The 26,461-nt window shown below is 36.9% G+C and overlaps 4 protein-coding genes and 1 pseudogene across 4 annotated transcripts; all 5 read left to right on the top strand.

The window, feature by feature from the left end:
- The first annotated feature begins 304 nt into the window (after positions 1–304).
- On the top strand, positions 305–979 carry LOC115984700. The gene has a single exon (XM_031107716.1). It carries the CDS (start codon positions 305–307, stop codon positions 977–979), a length of 675 nt encoding a protein of 224 aa, XP_030963576.1.
- A 3,091-nt stretch (positions 980–4,070) lies between these two features.
- Positions 4,071–5,993, top strand: LOC115984699 (annotated as a pseudogene).
- Positions 5,994–6,118: 125 nt separating this feature from the next.
- LOC115984105 (glutathione S-transferase L3-like) lies at positions 6,119–9,596 on the top strand. Its single transcript, XM_031107008.1, has 10 exons — positions 6,119–6,238; positions 6,968–7,042; positions 7,187–7,247; positions 7,436–7,522; positions 7,612–7,710; positions 7,784–7,889; positions 7,979–8,058; positions 8,240–8,347; positions 8,712–8,792; positions 9,510–9,596. The coding sequence occupies exons 1-9, from the start codon at positions 6,180–6,182 to the stop codon at positions 8,790–8,792; spliced, it is 756 nt and encodes a 251-aa protein (XP_030962868.1). The 5' UTR covers positions 6,119–6,179; the 3' UTR covers positions 9,510–9,596.
- A 7,695-nt stretch (positions 9,597–17,291) lies between these two features.
- Positions 17,292–18,832, top strand: LOC115984698. Its single transcript, XM_031107714.1, has 3 exons — positions 17,292–18,107; positions 18,204–18,730; positions 18,814–18,832. Exons 1-3 carry the CDS (start codon positions 17,292–17,294, stop codon positions 18,830–18,832), a joined length of 1,362 nt encoding a protein of 453 aa, XP_030963574.1.
- LOC115984106 lies at positions 18,817–19,684 on the top strand. Its single transcript, XM_031107009.1, has 2 exons — positions 18,817–19,169; positions 19,298–19,684. Exons 1-2 carry the CDS (start codon positions 18,879–18,881, stop codon positions 19,520–19,522), a joined length of 516 nt encoding a protein of 171 aa, XP_030962869.1. The 5' UTR covers positions 18,817–18,878; the 3' UTR covers positions 19,523–19,684.
- Positions 19,685–26,461: the final 6,777 nt, after the last annotated feature.

Genomic DNA, 26,461 nt, shown 5'->3' with positions numbered 1-26,461 from the left:
GGGGCTTATACCTGCAATAGAGACACTATTCCCTACCGTGGAGCATAGATACTGTGTGAAACATATCTACAACAATTTCAAAGTTGATCACAAGGGATTGGAGCTGAAGGATGCATTGTGGAGGTGTGCTGCTGCCACAACAGTAAGGGAGTTTGAGAGTTGCATGCAGTACATAAGGGATTTGGATGAAAAGGCATATGAGTATCTTGCAAACATTGCACCTGCACAGTGGACAAGGTCACACTTCACTCCTAGGGCCTTAACAGATTGTTTGATAAATAATTTGAGTGAGTCTTTTAATGCAATGATATTGAAGTCTAGGGACAAGCCTATCTTGGCAATGTTGGAGTGGATTAGGGTTAGACTTATGACTAGGCTTTACACAAAAAGGGAAGGGATACAGAAGTATGCTGGAAAGTTGTGTCCAAGCATACAAGATAGGTTGGAGAAATTGAAAGTTGAAAGTAAGGCATTTAGTGATACCCTAGCTGGTAGTTTCCTTTATGAGGTAGGCAGTCAGTATGAGAGGCATGTAGTTGATTTGGTGAAGAAGACATGTAGCTGTAGGTCTTGGGATTTAAATGGCATTCCCTGCAAACATGCCATAACAGCCATTTATACAAACATTGAGACACCAGAAGACTATACCCACTCATGCTACTTCAAAGAAACTTACATGGAGATATACAAGAAGGTACTTCCTCCCATGCCTGGCCAGTCAGAATGGGCTGAGACTGGACAGCCTGCTCCCCTGGCACCTCACATATACAAACCACCAGGTAGACCACCCAAGCAAAGAAAGAAGGCTTCTGATGAGCCTAGGAACCCTTACAAAGCAAGTAGACAGAACAGACCTGTAAGATGTGGGAAATGCAAAAAGGAAGGGCATAACTCAAGAGGGTGCAAGGCTGGCATCACTGGGGAGACACCATGGCAGAGGAGACAGAGACTTCAAAGAGAAAAAGCTGTAAGTAATTAGGATTTAAATGGCAAAAAACAAAAACAAAAAAAAAAAAACTTGTTTTTAAACTTACAATAGACACTGTATTGAAACTGGGTTTTGTTGCAGGTAAGGGAAGGGGTGCCTGCACCTAGATCTGCACCTCAGCCTGCACCTCAGCCACCATCCCAGCAGCCTACCCAGACCTCCAACATGATGTCTGCTACTCAGCCTTCATCCTCACAGCAAGGAAATCAACCTAGGCCATCTCACAAGAGAGCAGGATGGTTCTCTTCCTCACAACCAGAGTTTCACACACCTAGGGAGACCTGGGATACCTTACCAAGTTCTTCACAGGTAACTTAGTCCTGGATAGTTGTGTAGCTTGGGATATTTTTTAACAAGTGGATCTATTTTTTATTTTATAGCCTTCACATGCAAGTGGGAGCACTGGTGGTGTGAGGACTAGAGGACAGCTTGCTGCACAAAGGCCACCAAAAATGAATCCAGTGGGTGGAAAGAGGAAAGAGTAAAGGCAAGAAATGAATGAAGCTAGTGGGTACGCATGCCAGCATTGGGAGTAAAGCTAGTGGGAACATGTGGGCCTTTTTGGTTTTTTTTTTTTGTGAAGACTACTGTTGGCCTTTTGTAATTATCAATTAGTGTAAAAAACAGTCACTGCTGGCCTTGGAATGTGCTTTTTTGTAATTACTAATTAGTGTAAAAAAACAATCACTGCTGGCCTTGGAATGTGCTTTTTTGTAATTAAGGTACAATACACTCCAGGTTGTTATATGGAAGTTGTGATATTACAGTTTGTATGGAACAATATTTGTCCAAACTAGATTATATGGAAGTTTATTTATTGCTACTACAAATTGTGTCCAAGTATATTATTTTTATTGTGGAATGGTATGCACAACCAAATTATATGAAAGTTTATTTATTGCTACTACAAATTGTGTCCAAGTATATTTTTCTAATAGAGTGTATGGGAAGTGTTTATTGTGGAATGGTTGTTATGGTATGCACAGCCAAATTATATGGAAGTTTAGTTATTGCTACTACAAATTATGTCCAAGTATATTTTTCTAATACAATGTATGAAAGTTTTTATTGTGGAATGGTTGTTATGGTATGCACAGCCAAATTGATAATTGACCATTACTTCTTCCATTGAATGGTTGTTAGGATATGCACAAAATACTCGAGAATTGACCAATTCTTCATTCATTGACACATCAAAACATTACATCAGTAGGCTAGTGCTATTACAATGCAAATTCATTAACACCATTGCCATAACTATCTCTACTAACCAATTAACTACTTCAGGGGCAACAATCTAGGTCTCTTCACTCCAGAGAACTCAATTGAGCCAAAACACAACAACATAATAATAACAAAAAAGATCCATGACAAAATGCATGCAGACTTCCACATTCTTTGCTTCTCTTCAGCAAGAATGGCTTTTTCCTTAGCTTTTGCACAGACAGCTCGAGCCTTTCTCTCCCTCTCCTTGGCTTTGGCTTCCTCTTCAAGAGCCTTTTCTGCCATTTGCCTAGCTTCTTCTGCCGTTTCCAGAGCTGTCATTTCCCTCTCATTTGCAAGTTGGAGAGTAGTCTGAAGCCTAGACATCTTCTCTAGAGCCAAAGGTGCAGCTTCATTCCCACGAGGACAGGTTGGGTTATCAATCCAAACAAAGAGAGGACACTTAGGACCAACCTTATAACGGCTACAACCCAAGAACCTCCTCCCAAAATTGTACAAACTCAAACTTGTTCTCAAAACACAAGTCTGCTCATTGCACATATGTCCACATGAACCTGAGAAATTACCACTTGATGAAGACATCTCAACATAACACGATTCCTGGATTTAACTTTCACACAGTAAGTTCACACTTGAACAAAATCTGAAACCCTAAATCAGGAACAGACCCAAATGCAGATGAAAAAACATCACACATACCTTGCCCAGGTTCGATGATGCAAACAAGTGCTTTCTCCCTCTCCACACGCTCCAAACCGCGAAGAACAAGCCTGATTGCACCTTGGGTGTCTCTCTCGAAAAGTGTTTGAGTTTTGGGGGTTTTGATTCGCGTTATGTTCTGTTTTGGGGTTAAAATGTGTTTTTGTAACGGCAGAGACCGAGGTGGGTTACGGAGAGTGACGGAAACAGACCTCAGGTGGGTTAAGTGATACTTTTCAAACCACGGGTAGGCAAAGTGATTTTCGCCCAAACCACAGGTGGGTTATATGTAATTATCCCAAAAACTAAAGACTAAAATTAGTTTGGTAGTTGCCTATTTGGCTTATGTTAAACACTAAAAATGGCAAGCACATCATCAGCACCACCGTCTATCTCCTCCTTCCAATTGTTTGGTCTGTTAGTGGTTCTAGGAGGCAAATCCGGAATCAAAGAATGAATGTGTTGAATTTTGTTCAAACCAGACCAATAAAGAAATAAAGAGAGAGAAAAACAACAAAATACAAAAAGACAAAAAAAAAATAATAATAAAAAAAGAAAAAAAAATGATATGTTCAGAACATTTTTACAACAAATCTTAAGTAATAAGTTGTTATTGTTGGAGCAAAAAAGTAATCTTAGTGTTCGGTTCAAATTTAAATCAATAACAACTAACCATCTCTGATTTGTTATAAAAATATTGTGGATGTAGCACATCTCAACAAAAAAAAAATAAAAAAAAATAAAAAAAAAATCAAACAAGGAAATTACACCCAGAAACAAAGGAACAAAAAGCAAGTCACCGGTACCAACCTACCCGTTTTTTGCTTTCCCCATCAATCTAAACACATATCCAAATTATTGTTTGTCTGAAATCTGAAATACCCATTTAGCTAAACCAACCCAGAAAGTCAGAGAAACACATAAACCAACAGTAAACTCACATAAAACAAAAACATAATCTTTTTGTGTTTTTTGTTTTTGTTTGTCATTTTCTCAGTTCCCTCCATTCTCCACCACCTACAGTTTCTGTCAAGAAATAGTCCTTCTGCTCCTAAAGATCAAATTTTGAGAGAGAGAGATTGACTCATGTATGAACCTGAGGAAACAAAAACAATGTGAGAGAAAAGAGGGATAGAGAGAGAGAGACAGAGTTCTTAGGATGAGCAAAGAAAACAATGGCATTGTGAAGGCCTGGGAAGCAACAGTGCGGAAATCACAAGCTATTGCAAAGAAAAGAACTCCCCATGTCTGTAGCACATGCTGATGATGATGATGAGCCTGTTGCAGCATGTCCATGCCATGCCTACCATGCTGAGAGGGCACTCTCCAATGGGGACTTCTATACAGGCCAATGGATGGACAATTTCCCACATGGACATGGTAAGTACCTCTGGCCAGATGGGTGCATGTATGTTGGTGAATGGTACAGAGGCAAGACCATGGGGAAAGGTAAGTTTAGTTGGCCTTCTGGTGCCACCTATGAGGGTGAGTTCAAGACTGGTTATATGGATGGTACGTAGAGGGACTTATACTGGTTCATCTGGGGACACATATAGAGGATATTGGGTGATGAACTTGAAGCATGGACATGGGACTAAAAGCTTTTCCAATGGAGATTACTATGAGGGTGAATGGAGGCGCGGATTGCAAGATGGACACCAATGGAAGAATGGGAACCATTATATTGGGCAGTGGACAAATGGGGTTATGAATGGGAATGGTACAATGATTTGGACCAATGGGAACAGGTATGATGGGTGTTGGGAACATGGTTGGCCTAAAGGGAATGGTGGCCAGATGGGAGTTTTTATGTGGGGGTTTGGAGTAAGGATACCACTGACCAAAATGGTAGTTATTATTCATCAATTAATTCTTATGGGAATTTGGATTGGGACCCCCAGGAGGTTTTTGCAGTGGATTTGACTGATTGCCAGATTAGTCCTGGGGGAGAAAGTGTCCATTTTTCCTTCTCAAAAGATGGTGAATTGGCCTGGTCTTGAAGGGGAGCCCTTCCAAAAGAGGAAAGGTTATGATGGGAATTTCAGGCCTAGGAGGGAGTCCATGGATGGAATGTTAAATGATTATTTTTGGGGGAATGGTGAGGCTGGTAGTGTCAATGGAGTTGAGGGATTGGGGAATCTTCAGCATGAAGAGTCTGTTAAGAAAGGGAATGTATCACAACAGTTAAGCTAAAGCCGGTGAAAAGACCGGGGATGACAATATCTAAAGGGCATAAGAACCATGAGCTCATGCTCAATTTGCAGAAAGAAGAAGCAAAGCATAGCAGGTATGTCCATTACACTCTTATCATATTTCAAATATCTACTAGTTACACAACATAGTAGGGCCACTATTATGTCCATTACACTCTCTTAATGAATGCTTAACGCTATTAATATTTTTGGAACAATGATGAATAAGATCAACTGTCAAAAAGCCCAATTTTCAATGAATTAAAGGGGTTAGAACAAGAGGAAATATACCTCCCTGCCCAATTTTCAATTCTCACCGTAAAACCTGCATTAAAGTCACAGGTACCTCCCTGCACCTCTTCTTTTTCCTCTTTTTCTTTTTTCTTCTTCCTTGCTTAAAACTAGTTTTTTTCTTTCTTTTTTCACAGTATCTTTGTTCAAAGTGCAAAATGACTTCTATGGTGATAGCCGATGAACAAGCCCCTCCCATTTTTGAAAAACTGAAATACATATTTAGAGTCAAAATTATGTGGCTGTTGCTAATTAATGTATTCAGCTCTGGAACCATGATTGCGTTTGAAAATAATTTAGCACAAATCGCCACAAGTTACAGCTACCCTGCTAAAAAAGTTTCTAATTTCGTACTTCTTATGTGTGTTTCAAGGTTTTTTGGATCCTTGTTAGTTGGCAACCTAAAATCTATCCAAGTTTCTAAGATTAATTTTATCATGGGAGTCACAATAATGATGATTTTATCATCTCTATCTTCCTTTGTGGCCTTGGCAATTGAGGGTAGGGATTTTTTGTATGGTGTGATCATCATTGAAGGGTTTTGTATGGGGGTTTTCTTGGGCTTGCAGTTCGAACTGCTAGGAGAGGTTTATAGATAGGAGGTTCAGTCAATTTTATTTTCTTCGGCACAGATTGGAGGGGTTGTTGGAAACTTTCTCTTTAGTAAATATATTATTGCCCTAATTTACGATTTTCAAGCTAAAAGGCAGTTGGGGGAAAAGAGTGTTGGAGGTACTGCTCTAAACTGTGTTGGAGATGAGTGTTTTAGGATTTCCTTGTACGTGATGGCTGCTTTAACAGCTGCCAGCTTGGTTCCCTGCGGGTTCCTTTGGAGGACATTCTTGTAAGTTCTCACAGCTTTTTTTGTTGGATTCATACTTGTAATGGAATTGGTCATTCGGACTGTTGTTGCCTTGATTTTGATGTAATGTTTGTTTATACAGTTACAGGTACCCTGCAAAAAAATTTCTAATTGTGTATTTCTTATGTGTGTTTCGAGGTTTTTTGGATCCTTGATAGTTGGCAACCTAAAATCTATACAAGTTTCTAAGATTAATTTTATCATGGAAGTCACAATAATGATGATTTTATCATCTCTATCTTCCTTTGTGGCCTTGGCAATTGAGGGTAGGGATTTTCTGTATGGTGTGATAATCATTGAAGGGTTTTGTATGGGGGTTTTGTTGGGCTTGCAGTTCGAATTGCTAGGAGAGGTTTATAGAGAGGAGGTTTAGTCAAATTTTATTTTCTTCAGCAAAGATTGGAGGGGTTGTTGGAAACTTTTTCTTTAGTAAATATATTATTGTCCTAATTTATGATTTTCAAGCTAAAAGGCAGTTGGGGGAAAAGGGTGTCGGAGGCACTGGTTTAACCTGTGTTGGAGATGAGTGTTTTAGGATTTCCTTGTACATGATGGTTGCTTTAACAGCTGCCAGCTTAGTTCCATGCGGGTTCCTTTTGGAGGACATTCTTGTAAGTTCTCACAGCTTTTTTTGTTGGATTCATACTTGTAATGGAATTGGTCATTGGGACTGTTGTTGCCTTGGTTGTGGTGTAATGTGTGTTTATACAGGACTGTGAATGAGCACCTTCCCACACCCTTGGATGCCATTTCTGAACCACCTCCACTGTTTGATGGAACTACAAGGTTCGCTCTTCTCTCCCTTTTTGTTTGTTTTTTATTTGGGCCTACTTGGTTTTGTCCAATTGACTGTCTTTACTATGTCTTTGTTTACGATAGTTTATATGCAGAAGTGAACTTGGATCTGTTTTTGTTTTTGGTTTTTCAAAGGTTGTACCCCAATTATGCATGCCCATTTGCACAGTGTGTGTGGATCACCAGGAACTATAAGGTTGAATTTTTGTCCTCTTTGGTCTCATTTCTAGACTTCCTCTTAAGTTGTCCGATACTACTTAAGTAGCTTCTAATTTCAATAACAAGACAGACCAAAATTATCTCTTCTGGGATCATTTGTCCTTTTCCTTTTCTTGGGATTGTTTTGGACTTAATAATTATGTTGCTGAATGTTTTGAGCTGCAGGGATTACATGACAAGATTAAACTAGTTCCAATTGACCTTCAAAACAGGCCTGCTTGGTACAAAGAGAAAGTCTACAATGTGAACAAGGTGAAACAAAATATGCCTATCTAGTGCATATATAATTGATTGAGCTGTTTCATTTTCTTGATTGACCTACAATATCTTGAAATTAACAGGTACCCGCATTGGAACACGATGGCAAAATCATTGGGGAGAGCCTTGATTTGATTAAATATGTAGACAGCAATTTTGAAGGGCCTTCTCTTCTCCCCAATGTAAGATTTGACAATTCATTGTGCCCTTCTCTAACTCTGTTGGAATTTGACAAAAGTTATGATGCGACTGTAGGATCCTGCTAAAAAAGAGTTTGCTGAGGAATTTATAGCCTTCATTGATTCCTTGATCAACATGACAGTGCACAAATCATTCAAAGGAGACACAGTCAAAGAAGCCGGTAAGATTTAAAACTTGCTGCCTGTTGAGTCTTGACACCATTTTGTATAGAAGCTAGGCTCGCGAAAACCTTAAATTAACTTGCATCAGGTCCTGATTTTGACCATCTGGAGAATGCTCTTCACAAATTTGATGATGGGCCTTTCTTCCTTGGTCATGAGTTCAGTTTAGTAATTAACTTGACTATGTTATTTTTATCTATTGTTGGTTCTGTGTTGGTAAATTCGCATTAAAAATAGTAAAGATTCAGAATTTATTTTTCCTGTACTAAAGACCAAGATTATTTAGCTATGTATATGGAAAGTGGAAACCGTTAATATTGATTATTGAGTGAAACTTTATGATCTTCAGGCGGACATAGCTTGCATCCCGTTTGTTGAAAGTTTCCAAATCTTATCTTCAACCTTGTGGAATTATGACATCACTACAGGAAGGCCTAAACTTGCTAGGTGGATCGAGGTAACTTCAAACACATGTGATGTTTAGTGACAATAAATTTACAAATTAGAAGATTAATTATCTCCCCCAATTGGTTAAAATTTAATTTTTTTAAGTCAACAATCTTTACTGTTCCATTTGGATTAAGAGGTAGAGAGAGGAGTAGTCAGTAGAGTAGAGTTGGCCGGAAATTAGGCTACTCTACTCTACTCCCATTTGCTCCCCCTCCCTCCCGCAATGGGCCCAATGGGGCATACTTGCACATGCTGTATCTATATTTTACATTCTTGTCTCTTTAAACATGGCTTTGAAGGAGGTTTGAGTCCCTTAATGTATTGAACTCTTGGTTCTTGAATGGTAATTATTCATGTCAACCCTTGTGCAGGAGTTAAACAAGATCGATGCTTATAAGACAACAAAGGCGGATCCCAAAGTGGCTCTTGAATCATATAAGGCCTGCATTTAGGTACTAATTACTTAGTACATGGAAATGGAATTATGAATTTTATTTCGTTAAATACTCTTATTTTCGTTAGGAATCCTTTTTAACTACTCTTTAATCTAATTTTGTTCCTCAGACTCAGCACTGAACATGACAGGGGCAGCACAGTTCCTTTGGACAAGTGGCTGTCTGCCTTTGTGCACTGTTTATTTTTATATTTTAAAGATGTCTTATGTGTGTATGTATAGTAGGTAATAGTTGAAAACATGGACAGCGTGTGGTCAGCATGTATGAATTGCTTAAATAAATAGAACTATGGGTTTGGTCTTGTAATAAAAAGATATTTTTCTTTTCTTTTTATAATAAAAGATATTGTTACACATGTTTTGTTACATACTTTGTCACAACTTGCATATTTAAGTCTATCATTGGTACTCGGTGAAAAGTAATCCAATTAGAGCATTAGCATCAGGCGTTCTATCTCAAATACCATTTGCACAGCGCGTGTGGATCACTAGGAACTATAAGGTTATTTTCACCACTTTTTGTCCTGTTTGTTCCCATTCCTTATTTTGTTGTTAGAATTCATCTTAAGCTGTCCGATACTGCTTTTTCTAGCTTCTAATTTCAATTAAAAGACAGATCCTTTAGCCCTTCTGGGATCGTTTGCCCTTTTCCTTTTATGGGGTTTATTTATTTATTTAATTTAATATCTATGTTGGTGAATATCTTGAGGTGCAGGGATTATATGGCAAGATTAAAGTAGTTCCAATTAACCTTCAAAATAGGCCTGCTTGGTACAAAGAGGAAGTCTACCCTGAAAACAAGGTGATATCTTATTGTAAATATGTCTATCTAATGCATACTTGATTGTGCTGTTTGATTTTCTTGATTGATCATCAAATTTTCCATATTAACAGGTACCTTCATTGGAACACAATGGAAAAATAATTGGAAAGTGCCTTGATTTGATTAAATATGTAGATAGAAACTTTGAAGGGCCTTCTCTTCTCCCCAATGTAAGATTTACATAATTTATTCATGCCCTTAAAAAAACACTCTCCCTTTCTTGGAATTATACTAAATCTATGATGTGAAAATATTGTAGGATCCAGCTAAAACACTGTTCACTGAAGATTTGTTACCCTATGGCCCTACACCGATACCTTCAACAAGATAGTGTACACATCATTCAAAGGAGACAGCTAAAGAAGCTGGTAAGATTTAAAACTATCTGCCTCTTTGAGTCTTGTCAGCATTTTATATAGAAGAATCGCTAAAACTTCAAACTTCCGTCAGGTGCTGCTTTTGACCACCTAGAGAATGCTCTTCGTAAATTTGAAGATGGGCCTTTCTTCCTTGGCCATGAGTTCAGTTTGGTAAGTTGGCTTCTCCATTATGTTATTTTTATCATTCTTTGGTGCTGTATTGCTTGCATTTTGTTCATTCATTGACCTTGGTATATTCTTTTTAAACATATTAAAGAGTCAGATTTTATTTTTATTTTTTTACCTATGCTGCAGACAATGACTATTTAGCCATATATATGGGAAGTGGAAACCAGTAATATAGTTATTAAACAATATTTGTTATAATATGAATATTTCTCCTTTGATTTATGAGCTATGCGTTCTTCAGGTGGATGTAACTTACATCCCTTTTGTTGAAAGATTTCAAATCATCTTTTCAGCATTGTGGAATTATGACATCACTGCAGGAAGGCCCAAACTTGCGAGGTGGATTGAGGTAAGTTAGAACCCATATGGTGTTTAGTGGCAATTGTGAGTTCTAGTGGTCTCAGATTTACAGATTAATTAGTTCGAGAAGTGATTATCAAAAAAATAGTTCTAGAAGCTATACCTCATTGATAGGAACTGAATCAACTGATAGCTGTGGCTTGGAAGTTGTGGCATTGAGTTGCAACATTAGGGTTACAGTTACTATGGATAATGGTAATAGATTTTGTGACTGAAAATGTTTGCCTTGCCCCCCAAAAGTCAGTACACGTCTTCGGTATTGTTTCTGAAACCTAAAGGATAATGAATGTAGCTTGATTGATAGTTGGAGGAAGATCTCTTTTATTGATTTGTGATATCCTCTGTTTGAGTTGATCAAGCCTCATCATACTGTTCTGTTGAAGTTTAGAAACAATCAGTCTATCTGTTGCGTGGTGGGGCATGCATGCAAATGCTATATAACCAAAAACTTTATATTCTCTTCACTTAAAGCATGATTTTGGAGGTTAAGAGTCTTGTAACTTATTAACATTATCCAGTTCTTAGGTGGGGAACTTGTTTAGTTGCTCTGCTCCCCCCCCCCCCCACTTGTTGTAAGGGGGGAAAACGGCTTTAAAGGAGACATGAGTTCCTAATGTATCGGGGTTTTGGTTTCTTGAATTATAATTATTCTTGGTAACCCTTGTGCAGGAGGTAAACAAGGTTGATGCTTATAAGCCAACAGAGACAGATCCCAAAGAGCTTGTTGAATTCTACAAGGCCCGCTTTTTGGTACTGTCCATTTAGTTCATGGAATTATGAATTTGACTTTGTTAAAGTTTTTCTACTCTTATTTTCCACGTGTATGCCTTTTGCTAACCAATCCTTAATCTAAGTTTCTTTCTCAGGCTCACTCGTGAACAATCCAGCACCTCTTTTGGATATTAATAAGCTAAATAAGTGGCTGTGTGCCTGTGTGTTCTGTACTAGTTGAGGATATGAATTGTCTCGGTGTGAGCTTGTGATCAGTATGCATGGATTACTTAAATAAATAGAAGTTGGTAATGTACTAAAACAGCTATTGTATGTTAATAAATGATAATTATGTTTTTAACTTGGTTTAAATATATGTTTCTTTGAAGACTTGTGAAGCAGATTGTTGATTGTTGATTCTCTAACAACTGGCTGGGTTTTCCATTGACAATTTTGGCAATACGCCTTAACTTGATACTATAACTAAATAGTCACAACTCACGAGTATAAACACTATAGAATGTGTAGAGTCTGAAACTCTGAATACAAATGAGGATTAGGAATGACGAAATCAAGGGGGAAAATTCATAAATTATAAATTCCATGTGTGTAGGCCTTCTTAGCAAGCATGCTTGCACAGAAATTGATCTCTTGGTAGCTATGTTGAACACTTGTGCTCAAACCACATTATAAGAGCCACGACCTGCACTCATCTAAGAAGCTCAACTATAAACCACAGCAGAGAAAGCTACCACTTGTCGGACCGTGTGCCTATAACAACGAGTTGAGAGAGCTACTATAACAACGAGTCCCATGAAATAGTCAACAATGGCCCTAGATATACAAGCAGAGAAAGCTACCAAAAAGAGTTGAGAAACTTTCGGATTAACCATCTTTGAATATAATTTTTTGATAAGTAATATGCAGGCCTTAATCAGCTAAACAACAAAACAGTTCTGCAGGAGTTTTGATAAATTACCAATTGTCTCCAAAATATAAATTCTTAAAAATTGGAGAATATAGTCTTCTAATTATAATTCTAACACTTTCTATTAGGTATAGGTCTAAACTCTCACTCAATAAGTGAGTCAGGGACTTTAACATTTATAAACGGGAGGTAAAGTAGATACAAAATTTGAAATTAGTATCTTTTATTTAGTTTGATACCATGATGAATTACTAATTATTTCAAAATGTTAAATTGTTCGGAAATTGTGAATTTAATAATTTAACCATTATTCTAACAAGCATTTTGAAAGAAGTATATGAAACAGTTAGATGAACTTCAATTAAAAGGACTACCATATGGATGAACAGTGCATTAGTACTTTGTAAGTCATGCCATGGTACAGGAGATTAGTCCATTTATCATAAAATATGATTGGTTGATAAAATCACAAGCCTAAGTGAATGACATATGTAAAACCTTTCAGTTAAAAAGTGTCTAGTTGGTTTAGTTAATAAGTGAGTCATAGACTTTTACATTTATAAACGAGAGGTAAAGTAAATACAAGAATTGAAATTAGGATATTTTGGTTTGATATTACGATGAATTATCAAATATTTCAAAATGTTAAATTATTAAGAAATTGTGAATTTAATAATTTAACCATTGGTTTTAATAAGCACTTTGCAAAGAAGTATATGAAACAGTTAGATGAACTTTAATTAAAAAGACTACCATATGGATGGACAGTGCATTATTACTTTGTAAATCATGCCATGATACTGGAGATTAGTCCATTTATCATAAGATATGATTGGTTGATAAAAACACAAGCCTATGTGAATGGCATATGTAAAATCTTTCAGTTAAAAGGTGTTCAGTTGGTTTAATTACTTCATAATGACATATACAACATCTAGATTTCAATAAGATTATTAGAACAGATTAAATTAACATTTTCCTATTAAAGTAATTAGACTTATCGAATAAGTGATATGCTAAATGCAAAAAAGATTGAAAAAAATTAAAAGAAAAGATCAAAACACGCCATAGAACACCAAATTTACGTAGTTCACCCAAAACTAGGGCTACATTCACAAACTTATTTGATATTTATTCAAAACCAGGGCTACATCCACAAATTTATGTGGTTCACCCAAAACTAGAGTTACAAATACTACAACATTATACGCATAAAATTTGGTAAGCATATTAAGCTCAAACTTCTGATTTTGTACTAGTTTGAATATATACTCGTCCCCATACTCAGAAGTTTGTATATATTCGCACTAGTTTGTATATATACTCGTCAACATACTCAGAAGTTTGAGCTTAATATGCTTACCAAATTCTCTTGATCTAGACGAATATGGACAATTCTCTGAAGACAAAGATTGATGAGAAGTGAGGAGAATGAGATAGAAATTCAGTAGGTCTCGGGGTTTATATACACATGACGAAAACGCCTCAGTAAGATATATGTGGAGTTTTCTTGAACGACAAGATAAAAGTTTCTTAGAAATGGAGAGGGAAGAAGAATTCAACAATAGCTAGTAATAAAAAATTGACACTTGAGGGCCACTGCTAGGTTAACAGAAAATGTTCAATTTTAAAGGAATGCAGGCTTATTTAAATCATACTCCTAAAAGAAAAAAGAGATTCATTTCTTAGATTGGACTGTCCTATATAAATTAGCAATTTTGTAATAACCATGACAATAATTTAAGATAGTTTGAAAATTTTGAATGGATGATATAGGCATATCTCTATCTCTCCCTTAAAATTACAAGTTAAGGGCTGGTAGGTTTTAGACAAATGGAACCGTCCTTTGACCAAAGGTAAGAGGAATACATGGGCTACAACATATGAGGAATAAAATGGAATTAGGAAAATAGAAGAGTACCTCTTATTTTGTAATGCAGTTAAAAAGAACAAATTTCTACCCAAAAAATAGAAGTTGAAGAAGAAAGTAACAGAAAGGAAAACATTAAGCTTGTTATTTGTCTGAGTCTATATAGTTTGTCTGCCAAGATGAATAAATACAATTATAATTCAAAAAAGAAAAAAGAAAATGCAATTATATGTGACATGGGAATATTGCTGAGAGAGGCATAAGAAATAAACAATGAAGGTACGAGATGTTTACCAAAAAAAAACGAAGGTACAAGGAAGGAGTACTTGTTGCCCAATTTAGTACATTATCATTTTTTTTTTTTTTTTTTTGGAGAATAAATGGCAGAAATTTATTCAAAGAGATAATAAAATTGTACAGTAACAAGGCAGCAACAGGGAGAGCCAAAAAAACCTGAGCTAGCTACAGAGCTTTCCCTACACCTAACAGAGACAGCAGCTAAATGAAAGATTACAACAAGGAAAGCCAAAGAAAACAATACTATCTTACAAACTCAAGACAAACTTCCATAATTAGCTTCCAAATATTCTATAGCATGAGCTACAGCAGACTTGGCTAGAAAAGAGGGGTTAGGACGTGGAGTACCATAGTGAGCCTCATTCCGCTTATTCTAGATCATCCAACTAGTTGTGAAAAATATTGCAATCTCTGGGTCATTTTTCATTTGCATAATTTGATCAGCCACATCAACAAATGAAAGATTTGTGGAATGAGACATGGTCCCCCATAAGCATGTGGACTTCCAAATCATATCAGAATATGTACAGCATAGCAGGATATGGTCCGTTTTCTCCACCCCAACCTCACAACAATCACATCCAGCATCCAACAATATTTTTCTTCTAGCTAGATTTACCTTTGTAGGCAGTATATCTCTACAAGCTCTCCAAATAAAAGTTTTGATTTTACTACATACCTTGGCCGCCCAAATAGCTTTCCAAATTTTATTGCACTGTGAGTAATTGGATGATTGGCCATGAGAAGATCTCAGTTGTTGAATTTGTATCATCTTGTAAGCACTTTTTACCGAATATTCACCCGTGTTTGTGTATGCCCAAGTTTGGATGTCTTGCACCGCTCTATTGCTCAAAGGGATGGATTTAATAACTTCAGCTTCATGTGGGAGAAATACATGATCAATCATGGATACACGCCAAGATCTTGTAATTGGATCAATGAGGTTATCCACTGTGGCCATTATTGACATTGTGGAGCATGGGGTTACCACTTTGAATGATGGTGGAGTTGGAAGCCATCGGTCTTGCCAAATTCGAATTTTATTTCCGGTTCCTACTCGCCATCTCAAACCGCTAGCCAAGATAGATCTGGCAGCCACTATACTCTTCCATGCAAAACTCCCTGAATTTGGTGAAGGAGCATCTAAGAAAGATGTGTTGGGAAAGTACTTTGATTTGTAGACTCGATAGAACAAGGAGTGAGTATTTTTCATAAGTCTCCATCCTTGTTTGGCTAACATGGCTAAGTTGAAAGAATGAAGCTCCCGAAACCCAATTCCTCCCATTGACTTGGGCATACAAAGTTTAGACCAACTCAACCAGTGTACTTTCCTTTCTTGCATCTTTTGACCCCACCAAAATCTGCTCATCATATTTTTAATGGTGGTAGTTGCATGTGGATTAGTGTGCGTACGCTTGTTGTCGATAAGATATTTAAAAATAAGGGATAATTACACATAACCCACCTGTGGTTTGGGTGAAAATCACTTTGCCTACCCGTGGTTTGAAAAGTATCACTTAACCCACCCGAGGTGTGTTTCCGTCACTCTCCGTAACCCACCTCGGTCTCTGCCGTTACAAAAACACCTTTTAACCCCAAAACAGAACATAACGCGAATCTAAACCCCCAAAACTCAAACACTTTTCGAGAGAGAGACCCGGGGTGCGATCAGGCTTGTTTTTCGTGGTTTGGAGCGTGTGGAGAGGGAGAAAACACTTGTTTTGCATCATCGAACCTAGGCAAGGTATGTGTGATTGTTTTTCATCTGCATTTGGGTTCTTGATGTCATTTTTTTATGGTGACCCACCCACGTAGTTAGGTTTTGCTGTTCATCTGCACAATAAAATTTTTTTTTGTATGTTAAATTTTGCTATTTATGTGTAGAATCGCTTAGGATATGCATTTTGCTATGGTTGTTTCTATAATGCATATACCTGAAATAATCAAGTTTATTTGTCAATGATTGCACTTGTTTGTGAAGTGTGGATAGTGTGGTCCCTATGAATTTGTTGGGAATCTGGTTTTACATGTGCTTTATGTGGTCCTTTGTCCGTGTGTTGTTGTCAATTTGTTGGATTGTTGTCTCTTTTGGCTTCTTGTTACTTTCTGCATGTCAGTGTGTAAACAAAATACTTATTTTAATTGTAGATGGTTGACTTCACATTTGACCTTGAAATTCATGTTGGGGGATGTTTTGTGGAGGAGCCAACCATACAATATGTGGGTGGGTCTGTACGTTTACTGACAGAGATTGACCCTGACAAGTTGAGTTATTTTGAAATTCGGGATTTATGCCATCTAGTTGGTGCTCCTAAGGAACACAGTAGATATAAGTATTTAATTCCTGATGGTGATCTACAGCATGATTTAAGAGACATAGAAACAGATACAGATGTCGTAAACATGACTAACCTTCATAAGGCATGGTATGCTGAAAAAATCATAATCTATACTGACATAGATGTGGAGCCATTGGCAGTTGAGTATCCTGATGCAGGGGGAGTGGCAGATGGTGTAGGTGGTCATGCAGGTGGTGATGTAAGTGGTGATGCAGCAAGGGTTGAAATAGAATTGGATAGTGATGATGATGAAGATGATGAGAATGATGATGGGAGTGATGATGAAGAAGATGTTGAGGATGTTGACATTGATGCAAGAGATGAAGAACAGAATGTTGAAGGAGATGATGATGATGATGATGATGATTGGCTAAATGAAGGCCTAGAGGGGGATGGCTTTGGTGATGATGTATTTGCTGCTCAAAACTCAGCTCCACAAGGTTCTGCTCCCAATACAAACCCAGAATCAAGCAATGCACCCCACACAGCCCCAGAATCAAGCAATGCACCCCACACAGACCCTGAGTGGGCTGAGCCAGCCCTTGAGGATGACCTGGTAAGCATGGATGGGTCTGATGATGAGCAGTACCTGAGCAAGTAGAGTTTAATGCTAAGAGTGACATGAGAAATGTTGTACTGAAGAAGGAGATGAAGTTCCCTAATGCAAAGGTGTTCAGAGCTGCTTTGAGGGAGTATGCAATCAAAAAACCTATTGACATCAAATTCAAGCTTAATGAGAAGACCAAGATATCAGTTCACTGCAAGAATGGGTGTGGGTGGAGATGTTATGCATCTCAAATAAGTGGAGAGCTAACATTTCAAATTAAGACCTTGACTGATGACTGTACTTGTCCCAAGTCTTTCAAAAACAGCCAAGCAACATCAGCTTATGTTGCTAAGAGGTTCATTGAGGATTTTAGCAAAAATCCAAATTGGGAGGTGAGTGGTGTACACAACCATGTGATGCAAAATTTATCTGTTGACCTAAGTGTAAACCAAGTGTATAGGTCAAAGAGAAAGGCAAAGGATTTGATAAATGGAGATGAGCAACTGCAATATGGTGTCCTTAGGGACTATGCACAAATGATAACCACTGTAGACAAGGGGAGTAGGGTTATATTGCAGACAGAAATGGCTGAGGAGACTTCCCAGCCAAAATTTAAGAGGATGTATGTTAGGTTCAATGCTCAGAAGGTAGGATTTTTAGGTGGATGCAGGTCATTTATAGGTTTAGATGGTTGTCACATAAAGCACAGATTTGGTGGGCAAATCTTATCTGCCACTGCCAAGGATGCAAATGACAACATTTTTCCAGTAGCCATGGCTGTTGTGGAACAAGAAACCAGGGAGTCTTGGATATGGTTTTTGGAAATTTTTGCTGATGATATAGGGAGGCCAGAGGAGCTTCAGTTGGTCTTCATTTCTGATAGGCAAAAGGTATGCAAGTTTTGTTTTGTTCAGTTACACTTGAATAGTTGACTTTGTTTGCTGAACTAACTTGTTTTGTTTGTTTGTTTGCTTGCTTATTTACAGGGGCTTATACCTGCAATAGAGACACTATTCCCTACCGTGGAGCATAGATACTGTGTGAAACACATCTACAACAATTTCAAAGTTGATCACAAGGGATTGGAGCTGAAGGATGCATTGTGGAGGTGTGCTGCTGCCACAACAGTAAGGGAGTTTGAGAGATGCATGCAGTACATAAGGGATTTGGATGAAAAGGCATATGAGTATCTTGCAAACATTGCACCTGCACAGTGGACAAGGTCACACTTCACTCCTAGGGCCTTAACAGATTGTTTGGTAAATAATTTGAGTGAGTCTTTTAATGCAATGATATTGAAGTCTAGGGACAAGCCTATCTTGGCAATGTTGGAGTGGATTAGGGTTAGACTTATGACTAGACTTTACACAAAAAGGGAAGGGATACAGAAGTATGCTGGAAAGTTGTGTCCAAGCATACAAGATAGGTTGGAGAAATTGAAGGTTGAAAGTAAGGCATTTAGTGCTACCCCAGCTGGTAGTTTCCTTTATGAGGTAGGCAGTCAGTATGAGAGGCATGTAGTTGATTTGGTGAAGAAGACATGTAGCTGTAGGTCTTGGGATTTAAATGGCATTCCTTGCAAACATGCCATAACAGCCATTTATACAAACATTGAGACACCAGAAGACTATACCCACCCATGCTACTTCAAAGAAACTTACATGGAGATATACAAGGAGGTACTTCCTCCCATGCCTGGCCAGTCAGAATGGGTTGAGACTGGACAGCCTGCTCCCCTGACACCTCACATATACAAACCACCAGGCAGACCACCCAAGCAAAGAAAGAGGGCTTCTGATGAGCCTAGGAACCCTTACAAAGCAAGTAGACAGAACAGACCTGTAAGATGTGGGAAATGCAAAAAGGAAGGGCATAACTCAAGAGGGTGCAAGGCTGGCATCACTGGGGAGACACCATGGCAGAGGAGACAGAGACTTCAAAGAGAAAAAGCTGTAAGTAAATGGCAAAAAACACTGTATTGAATAGACACTGTATTGAACTTACAGACCTACAAAAAAATAAAAAAACTGGGTTTTTAAACTTACAATACACACTGTATTGAAACTGGGTTTTGTTGCAGGCAAGGGAAGGGGTGCCTGCACCTAGATCTGCACCTCAGCCACCATCCCAGCAGCCTACCCAGACCTACAACATGATGTCTGCCACTCAGCCTTCATCCTCACAGCAAGGAAATCAACCTAGGCCATCTCACAAGAGAGCAGGATGGTTCTCTTCCTCACAAACAGAGTTTCACACACCTAGGGAGACCTGGGATACCTTACCAAGTTCTTCACAGGTAACTTAGTCCTGGATGGTTGTGTAGCTTGGGATATTTTTTAACAAGTGGATCTATTTTTTATTTTGTAGCCTTCACATGCAAGTGGGAGCACTGGTGGTGTGAGGACTAGAGGACAGCTTGCTGCACAAAGGCCACCAAAAATGAATCCAGTGGGTGGAAAGAGGAAAGAGTAAAGGCAAGAAATGAATGAAGTTAGTGGGTACGCATGCCAGCATTGGGAGTAAAGCTAGTGGGAACATGTGGGCCTTTTTGGTTTTTTTTTTTTTGTGAAGACCACTGTTGGCCTTTTGTAATTATCAATTAGTGTAAAAAATAGTCACTGCTGGCCTTGGAATGTGCTTTTTTGTAATTACTAATTAGTGTAAAAAACAATCACTGCTGGCCTTGGAATGTGCTTTTTTGTAATTAAGGTACAATACACTCCAGGTTGTTATATGGAAGTTGTGATATTACAGTTTGTATGGAACAATATTTGTCCAAACTAGATTATATGAAAGTTTATTTATTGCTACTACAAATTGTGTCCAAGTATATTTTTCTAATAGAGTGTATGGAAGTTTTTATTGTGGAATGGTTGTTATGGTATGCACAGCCAAATTATATGGAAGTTTATTTATTGCTACTACAAATTGTGTCTAAGTATATTTTTCTAATATAGTGTATGGAAGTTTTTATTGTGGAATGGTTGTTATGGTATGCACAGCCAAATTGATAATTGACCATTACTTCTTCCATTGAATGGTTGTTATGATATGCACAAAATACTCAATAATTGACCAATTCTTCATTCATTGACACATCAAAACATTACATCAGTAGGCTAGTGCTATTACAATGCAAATTCATTAACACCATTGCCATAACTATCTCTACTAACCAATTAACTACTTCAGGGGCAACAATCTAGGTCTCTTCACTCCAGAGAACTCAATTGAGCCAAAACACAACAACATAACAATAACAAAAAAGATCCATGACAAAATCATGCAGACTTCCACATTCTTTGCTTCTCTTCAACAAGAATGGCTTTTTCCTTAACTTTTGCACAGACAGCTCGAGCCTTTCTCTCCCTCTCCTTGGCTTTGGCTTCCTCTTCAAGAGCCTTTTCTGCCATTTGCCTAGCTTCTTCTGCCGTTTTCAGAGCTGTCCTTTCCCTCTCATTTGCAAGTTGGAGAGCAGTCTAAAGTCTAGACGTCTTCTCTAGAGCCAAAGGTGCAGTTTCATTCTCATGAGGACAGGTTGGGTTATCAATCCAAACAAAGAAAGGACACTTAGGACCAACCTTATAACGGCTACAACCCAAGAACCTCCTCCCAAAATTGTGCAAACTCAAACTTGTTCTCAAAACACAAGTTTGCTCATTGCACATATGTCCACATGAACCCGAGAAATTACCACTTGATGAAGACATCTCAACATAACACAATTCCTGGGAAGTACAAATTTAGACTTTCACACAGTAAGTTCACACTTGACCAAAATCTGAAACCCTAAATCAGGAACAGACCCAAATGCAGATGAACAGCAGTCACACATACCTTGCCTAGGTTCGATGATGCAAAACAAGTGTTTTCTCCCTATCCATACGCTCCAAACCACGAAGAACAAGCTGATCGCACCCCGGGTCTCTCTCTCGAAAAGTGTTTGAGTTTTGGGGGTTTTGATTCGCGTTATGTTCTGTTTTGGGGTGTAAAGGTGTTTTTGTAATGGCAGAGACCGAGGTGGGTTACGGAGAGTGACGGAAACACACCTCAGGTGGGTTAAGTGATACTTTTCAAACCACGGGTAGGCAAAGTGATTTTCGCCCAAACCACAGGTGGGTTATGTGTAATTATCCCTAAAAATAAAAAACAGTCTATAGCATGGCTTAGCCTTTAAGCTAATGTTAATTATTGAAAGACAAAAACGACTTATTTAACATAACCGGTTGCAGACCCACATGACATTGAATATATAATTATATATAAAGTTTGACTATAGACTTAGTTTTAAGTTAGAGTTACAACTCCACTTAGGTGCGGTTTGGATAGCTAAAACGCGTTCAGCATTTTGCATTTTCAGCTTTTTTTTTTTTTTTTTTTTAACCAACGCCTGTTGCACTGTTCATAAGATATGAACAGTGCAATTAGGCAAATAAACAATAACTTTTTTTTTTTTTTTATTGTTCTCAATTTTTAGTTTTTAGCAAAATAAGCTGTATTTAAATGGACCTTTAATATATTTTTATTAGTTTTTAGACCCTTGGAAAACATAATATATTTAACCTAATTTAAAACCAAGTTGTTACTTAGTTCAATTAAATAGATTTAGATTGAACAATTATAAATTATATCATACACAACAGAAAAGTAAATAACACAACAATATAATAACTCAGGAAAACCAATGAAACTGACAGTTTTAAGGTTAAAAACCTAGGGAGAATTTAACCCAAACAATTCACAAGACATGGCAAAATGGGTGGGTCGGGTCAATCTGGTTGTGGGTCAAATGAGTTGCAGGTCAAAAATGGGTCATTTTAAGCGGGTTAAAAACAGGTTCGGGTCAATTGGATTGCAGGTCAAGTTGGGTTGACCCGTATTTTCACATGATTTAAAAAAAAAAAAAAAAAAAAAAAAAAAAAAAAAAAACATGTATTTGCCATTTGGAAAGTCATACAACAAATTACTTGATGTAAAATGAATTACTTTGAATTCATCTCGTATATCAAGAATGAACTCAATTAAACTTATTAATACTTATTCAATAATTTTAAAATTATACAAATCTTAACATTACTATCTAAAACAAAATAACACAGAGATAAGTAAAATAAATACACAAGTTTTATTTCTACACAATATCAACATCCCAAAATATAAAACAAAATTACAAATGACTTATTAGATAACTCATTTGACAAAGAATAAAAACATATAAGAAATTTACAATCTTGAAAATTAATTTTATAATATATTATAAATTGTGGTTAACACTCTATTTCAATTTGAGATATACATTAAAGTTTGATTGTTTACTTATTTATACATGGTCTCTTTTATGAATATCATATCATTGTTAAGCTACAAACACTCTAGGAAATATCATAATTTATTTTGAAAAGTTGTTTATTTTGAACATAAATTATTAAAAAATATGTCTAAGCATTCATAATTTACATTAATTTGATATTTTGGCTTCACTATTTTCACACTTGTGAATGTTTCTCACGCATGTCTATAATTTTAAATCTATATTTTTAACTCCACTGTAACTAAATTATCTTGGCATGTACTTTACTATTTGATATCTAAAAATCTTTACTCATTACAGAATGCTCAATCATTCATCTTTCAATTAATTTGCATGCAGTTTTGTAAATGTCTCAATTGTTTCCTTAAAGCTCACAACAAACAATTAAACAAATATTGTTTTAATTTTAATTTTTTTACCAAAAAAAAAGTTTTTAAAAATGGCTCAAGTTCTAATTGGGTCGTGGGTCCGGTTGGGTTGACCCACAAAAGACACGAGTCGAGTCATGGGTCAACTTGTTTTTGCTTCAGGTGAAAAAAGATCGAGTTCGGGTCGGGTATTTTTCGAGTTGGGTTGGAAAATTCTGACCCGTTTTGCCATGTCTTCAAAATATTATTATTATTATACATTATATTTTCCTAATTTTTTTAGTACAACTAAAATTTTTGAGTTTCAAGGTAAAAAAGCCAGTTACGCTTGAGATAAGAAAAGGGAAGAGAGTAGTAACGTTGAGTTAAATTTGAAAGTTGAAAAGATGGGAAATAGTTAAATACTACTGAGAAGAAGAAACCTGATCATGACTTATGGTTGAATTCAATCAATGAGTTTTAATTTCTTAGAGAAGAATAGACAAATAAAGAAAGAAATAGAATAGCTGAAGGGATGAATTACGAGGGAGTTGGATATAATACGGAAAACTTAGCCAATTGTGTTGTTGGACAGTTAAGGAGTCTAGTATTCAGACACAAAATGTTTTAGCTTTCGTGGACTAAATTGGATCGGGCTGAATGGATGGAAGTGGACCGAACTAGAACAAATCAGACCAAACTAGGCCAAAGTAGACTGAATTGATCCTAAGTGGACGGAATGGATTGAATGGATGGAAGTGGATCAAAATGACCCGAAGTAGACTAAATTGGTCCTACGTTGGCTGAAATAGACCGAACTGGTACGTTGATATGGCTTAGAAGGAGCATAGCAACAATAAATACCACACTTCAACTTTTAGATATTATATAAATGACTTGAAGCCTTGAAGTTAAAAGGAAAAGAAAAAGTTTATATCTCTAATTTTCTAAAAACATTAAAAAAAATAATAAGATTTTTATTAAAATTACTTATATATTTTTAGGATGTTGCCTAAATATTTTCTGGTTTAATGAGCTATTATGGTATAAGAGTAATTAGAGAAATAATTAATAGTGCATTAATAATTTATAAACTCCTTTTTTATGAAATACGTTAAATGCACTTTGAATTTTTTTTGAAGAAACAAAAATGATGTATTAGTCAAATCGAGGGGGTCTATTATTTAAATTTACACATAAATTTATATATTTTTACCAAAAGTAGAAAAGGAGAGTGGGATTGTTGGAAAGTTAGGGGCCGTTTGGATTGAGTTTTTTGATAACTCAATTCTCTGTTTCCATAACTCATAACTCAAAAATGGTGGGACCCATAGTAAAAAGGTTGTTTGGCCAAACGATAACTCTGTTTCCATCACTCAATTCTCTGATTTTTGAGTTATGAGTTATGAAAACTGAAAACAAGAAAAGGCTGTTTTCAGTTTCCATAACTCATAACTCAATGGCATTTCCGTAAATAAACACACATGAGGGACCCACAGCCGCAACTTTTGACCACGTTTTGACTTTTTTTTTTTTTTTTTTTCTCTGGGTTGGCGTTGTTCTTTTTTTTTTTTTTTTTTCTTTTTCTTTTCCTGGATTGGCTGTTCGGTTTGGTTTTTTTTTTTTTTTTTTTTTTTTTTTATATATATAATATATATATATATTAGCTTCGGTGAGTTGGGTGCTAAAAAAAAAAAAAAAAAAAACTACTGTACTGGCTGACAGGTGTGGGACCCATGAATAGTGTGAAAAAATTGAGTGATGAAAATAAAAGTGATGTTGCCAAATGAGTGTGAAAAAATGAGTGATGAGTGATGAGTTATGAGTGATGAGTGATGAGTGATGGAAATTGAGTGACGGAAATTGAGTGATGAAAAACCCTTACCCAAACAGGCCCTTACTTACGGGGGGCTTGGCCCCCTTAGTCCTGGTTATAGTAACGTAGTAACCTTTTTCTTTTTTCTTTTTTCTTTTAAGAAAATAGTAACACAGTAGCTTGATTAAACTACAACGGGTTAAGTTTATCGAATTGAAGTTTTAAGAATTCAAGTATCTGATTAAAGTTTTAAGAATCCACACTATCCAAGTATGATAGAACATGTTAACACAAGCCATGGCAACCATGAATTTTTTTTGTTTCCTCTCATAATGTTACCTAGGAGATTTTGAACTTGTTGTGTTTCACTCAAATTAAGCTAGATGTTGTAGAGAGAGAAAATTTCCAATTTATTGTAAGCTAACACATCATACTACCAAGTTCACAATATAGCCAATTACAAAACGGCACGTATTGCTACTAGTTTCTTCTATCACCATTCAGAAAACCAACAGAGATTTTCCAAGTGTCATTGAAATAAAAAAACATAAAAAGCATGCAAAAACTAATCACACATTAGCGCATGCATGTAAGCAATGACATAGGCCACAAATCGATGCATGTAAGCAATAACATAAGCAATTCAATCGATTGTTGACATGTGTCATCTTGAAAACTAAGACATTTTGGCCAATCAAATGATGCCACGTGTTTTGGAGAAAAAGTCTTAAAACTCTTCCAATCAGGCTGTGACATGTGTCACCAATCAAACTACGCCATGTGTCACTCACCCAACCCCAAACTCCTATAAACAGAAGCTTTCATAAGGCATTTCTACACATCTTGGAAGACATCTTAGAAGATACTAACACACCAAGACATCCACACTTCAAGCAGTATTGAAAGTTCAAATAGTGTATAAAACACCCTTGAACGTTTAGACCCCAAATAACAAAATTACCAATTCAAGCTTTATGACAAACAATAGGTGTGTGGAAAATGAACACAAACTATAAATAGAATTGGTAAACAATCTAAGCCAATTAAAATCACATCCACAGCAGAAAATAAAAGGCAAAGATTAAGGGAAGAGAGATACAAACACAAGGACAACACAACGATGTGTTATCGAAGAGGAAACCAAAGCTGTCAGCGTAAAACCTCTCCACCGCCCTCCAAGCGGTAAGTAATCTACTAAAAAATGTAGTTTGGATACATGAACAACAATAGACCCTCCAAGCCTAATCTATCCAGTGTACCTAAGCCCTCCAAGCTTCTTACTCCAACGAGGTTGCGCTGAACCTATTTTTTTTCTAGCTTTCCGGATTCCGCTACTTGACCATAGCATCAACCAATGTGAAATTGGTTTCTTCCTAACTGCTTCCCAAAACACCAAACAGCTCTCTCACAGTAATGGATATGGTGAGAAAAAGTTTTGGTAAAAAACCTCTTAAGGATTTAACAATGGAGAGGAAAAGAGTAGAGGAATTTGAAGAATCTCTTATGTAAAGATTGTGGATGAATTAATCTTGTTTTTCTTTAGGGTTTCTCTCTCAAAATTCTCTCTGGAAGCTCTCTTACTTTCGTGGGTATGAGGGGTATTTATACTTGGGTGAGAATGGAATGTGAAGAGTCAGATTTTTCAAAACAGGGTTGGCTCGCGGCTTGATTGAGTCGCGAGATCCAGCCGCGAGATAACTGAACGGCCAGTTGTCCTATTTTGTCCTGTAGTGCTCCAACTAACATGACGCTTCAACTTCTGGCATGCCT

Source organism: Quercus lobata, chromosome 4 (assembly GCF_001633185.2).
Source record: "Quercus lobata isolate SW786 chromosome 4, ValleyOak3.0 Primary Assembly, whole genome shotgun sequence".
In the NCBI taxonomy this organism is placed as follows: Eukaryota; Viridiplantae; Streptophyta; class Magnoliopsida; order Fagales; family Fagaceae; genus Quercus; species Quercus lobata.
Note: the sequence above shows the minus strand (reverse complement) of the source record. Positions and strands in the feature narration are given on the sequence as shown.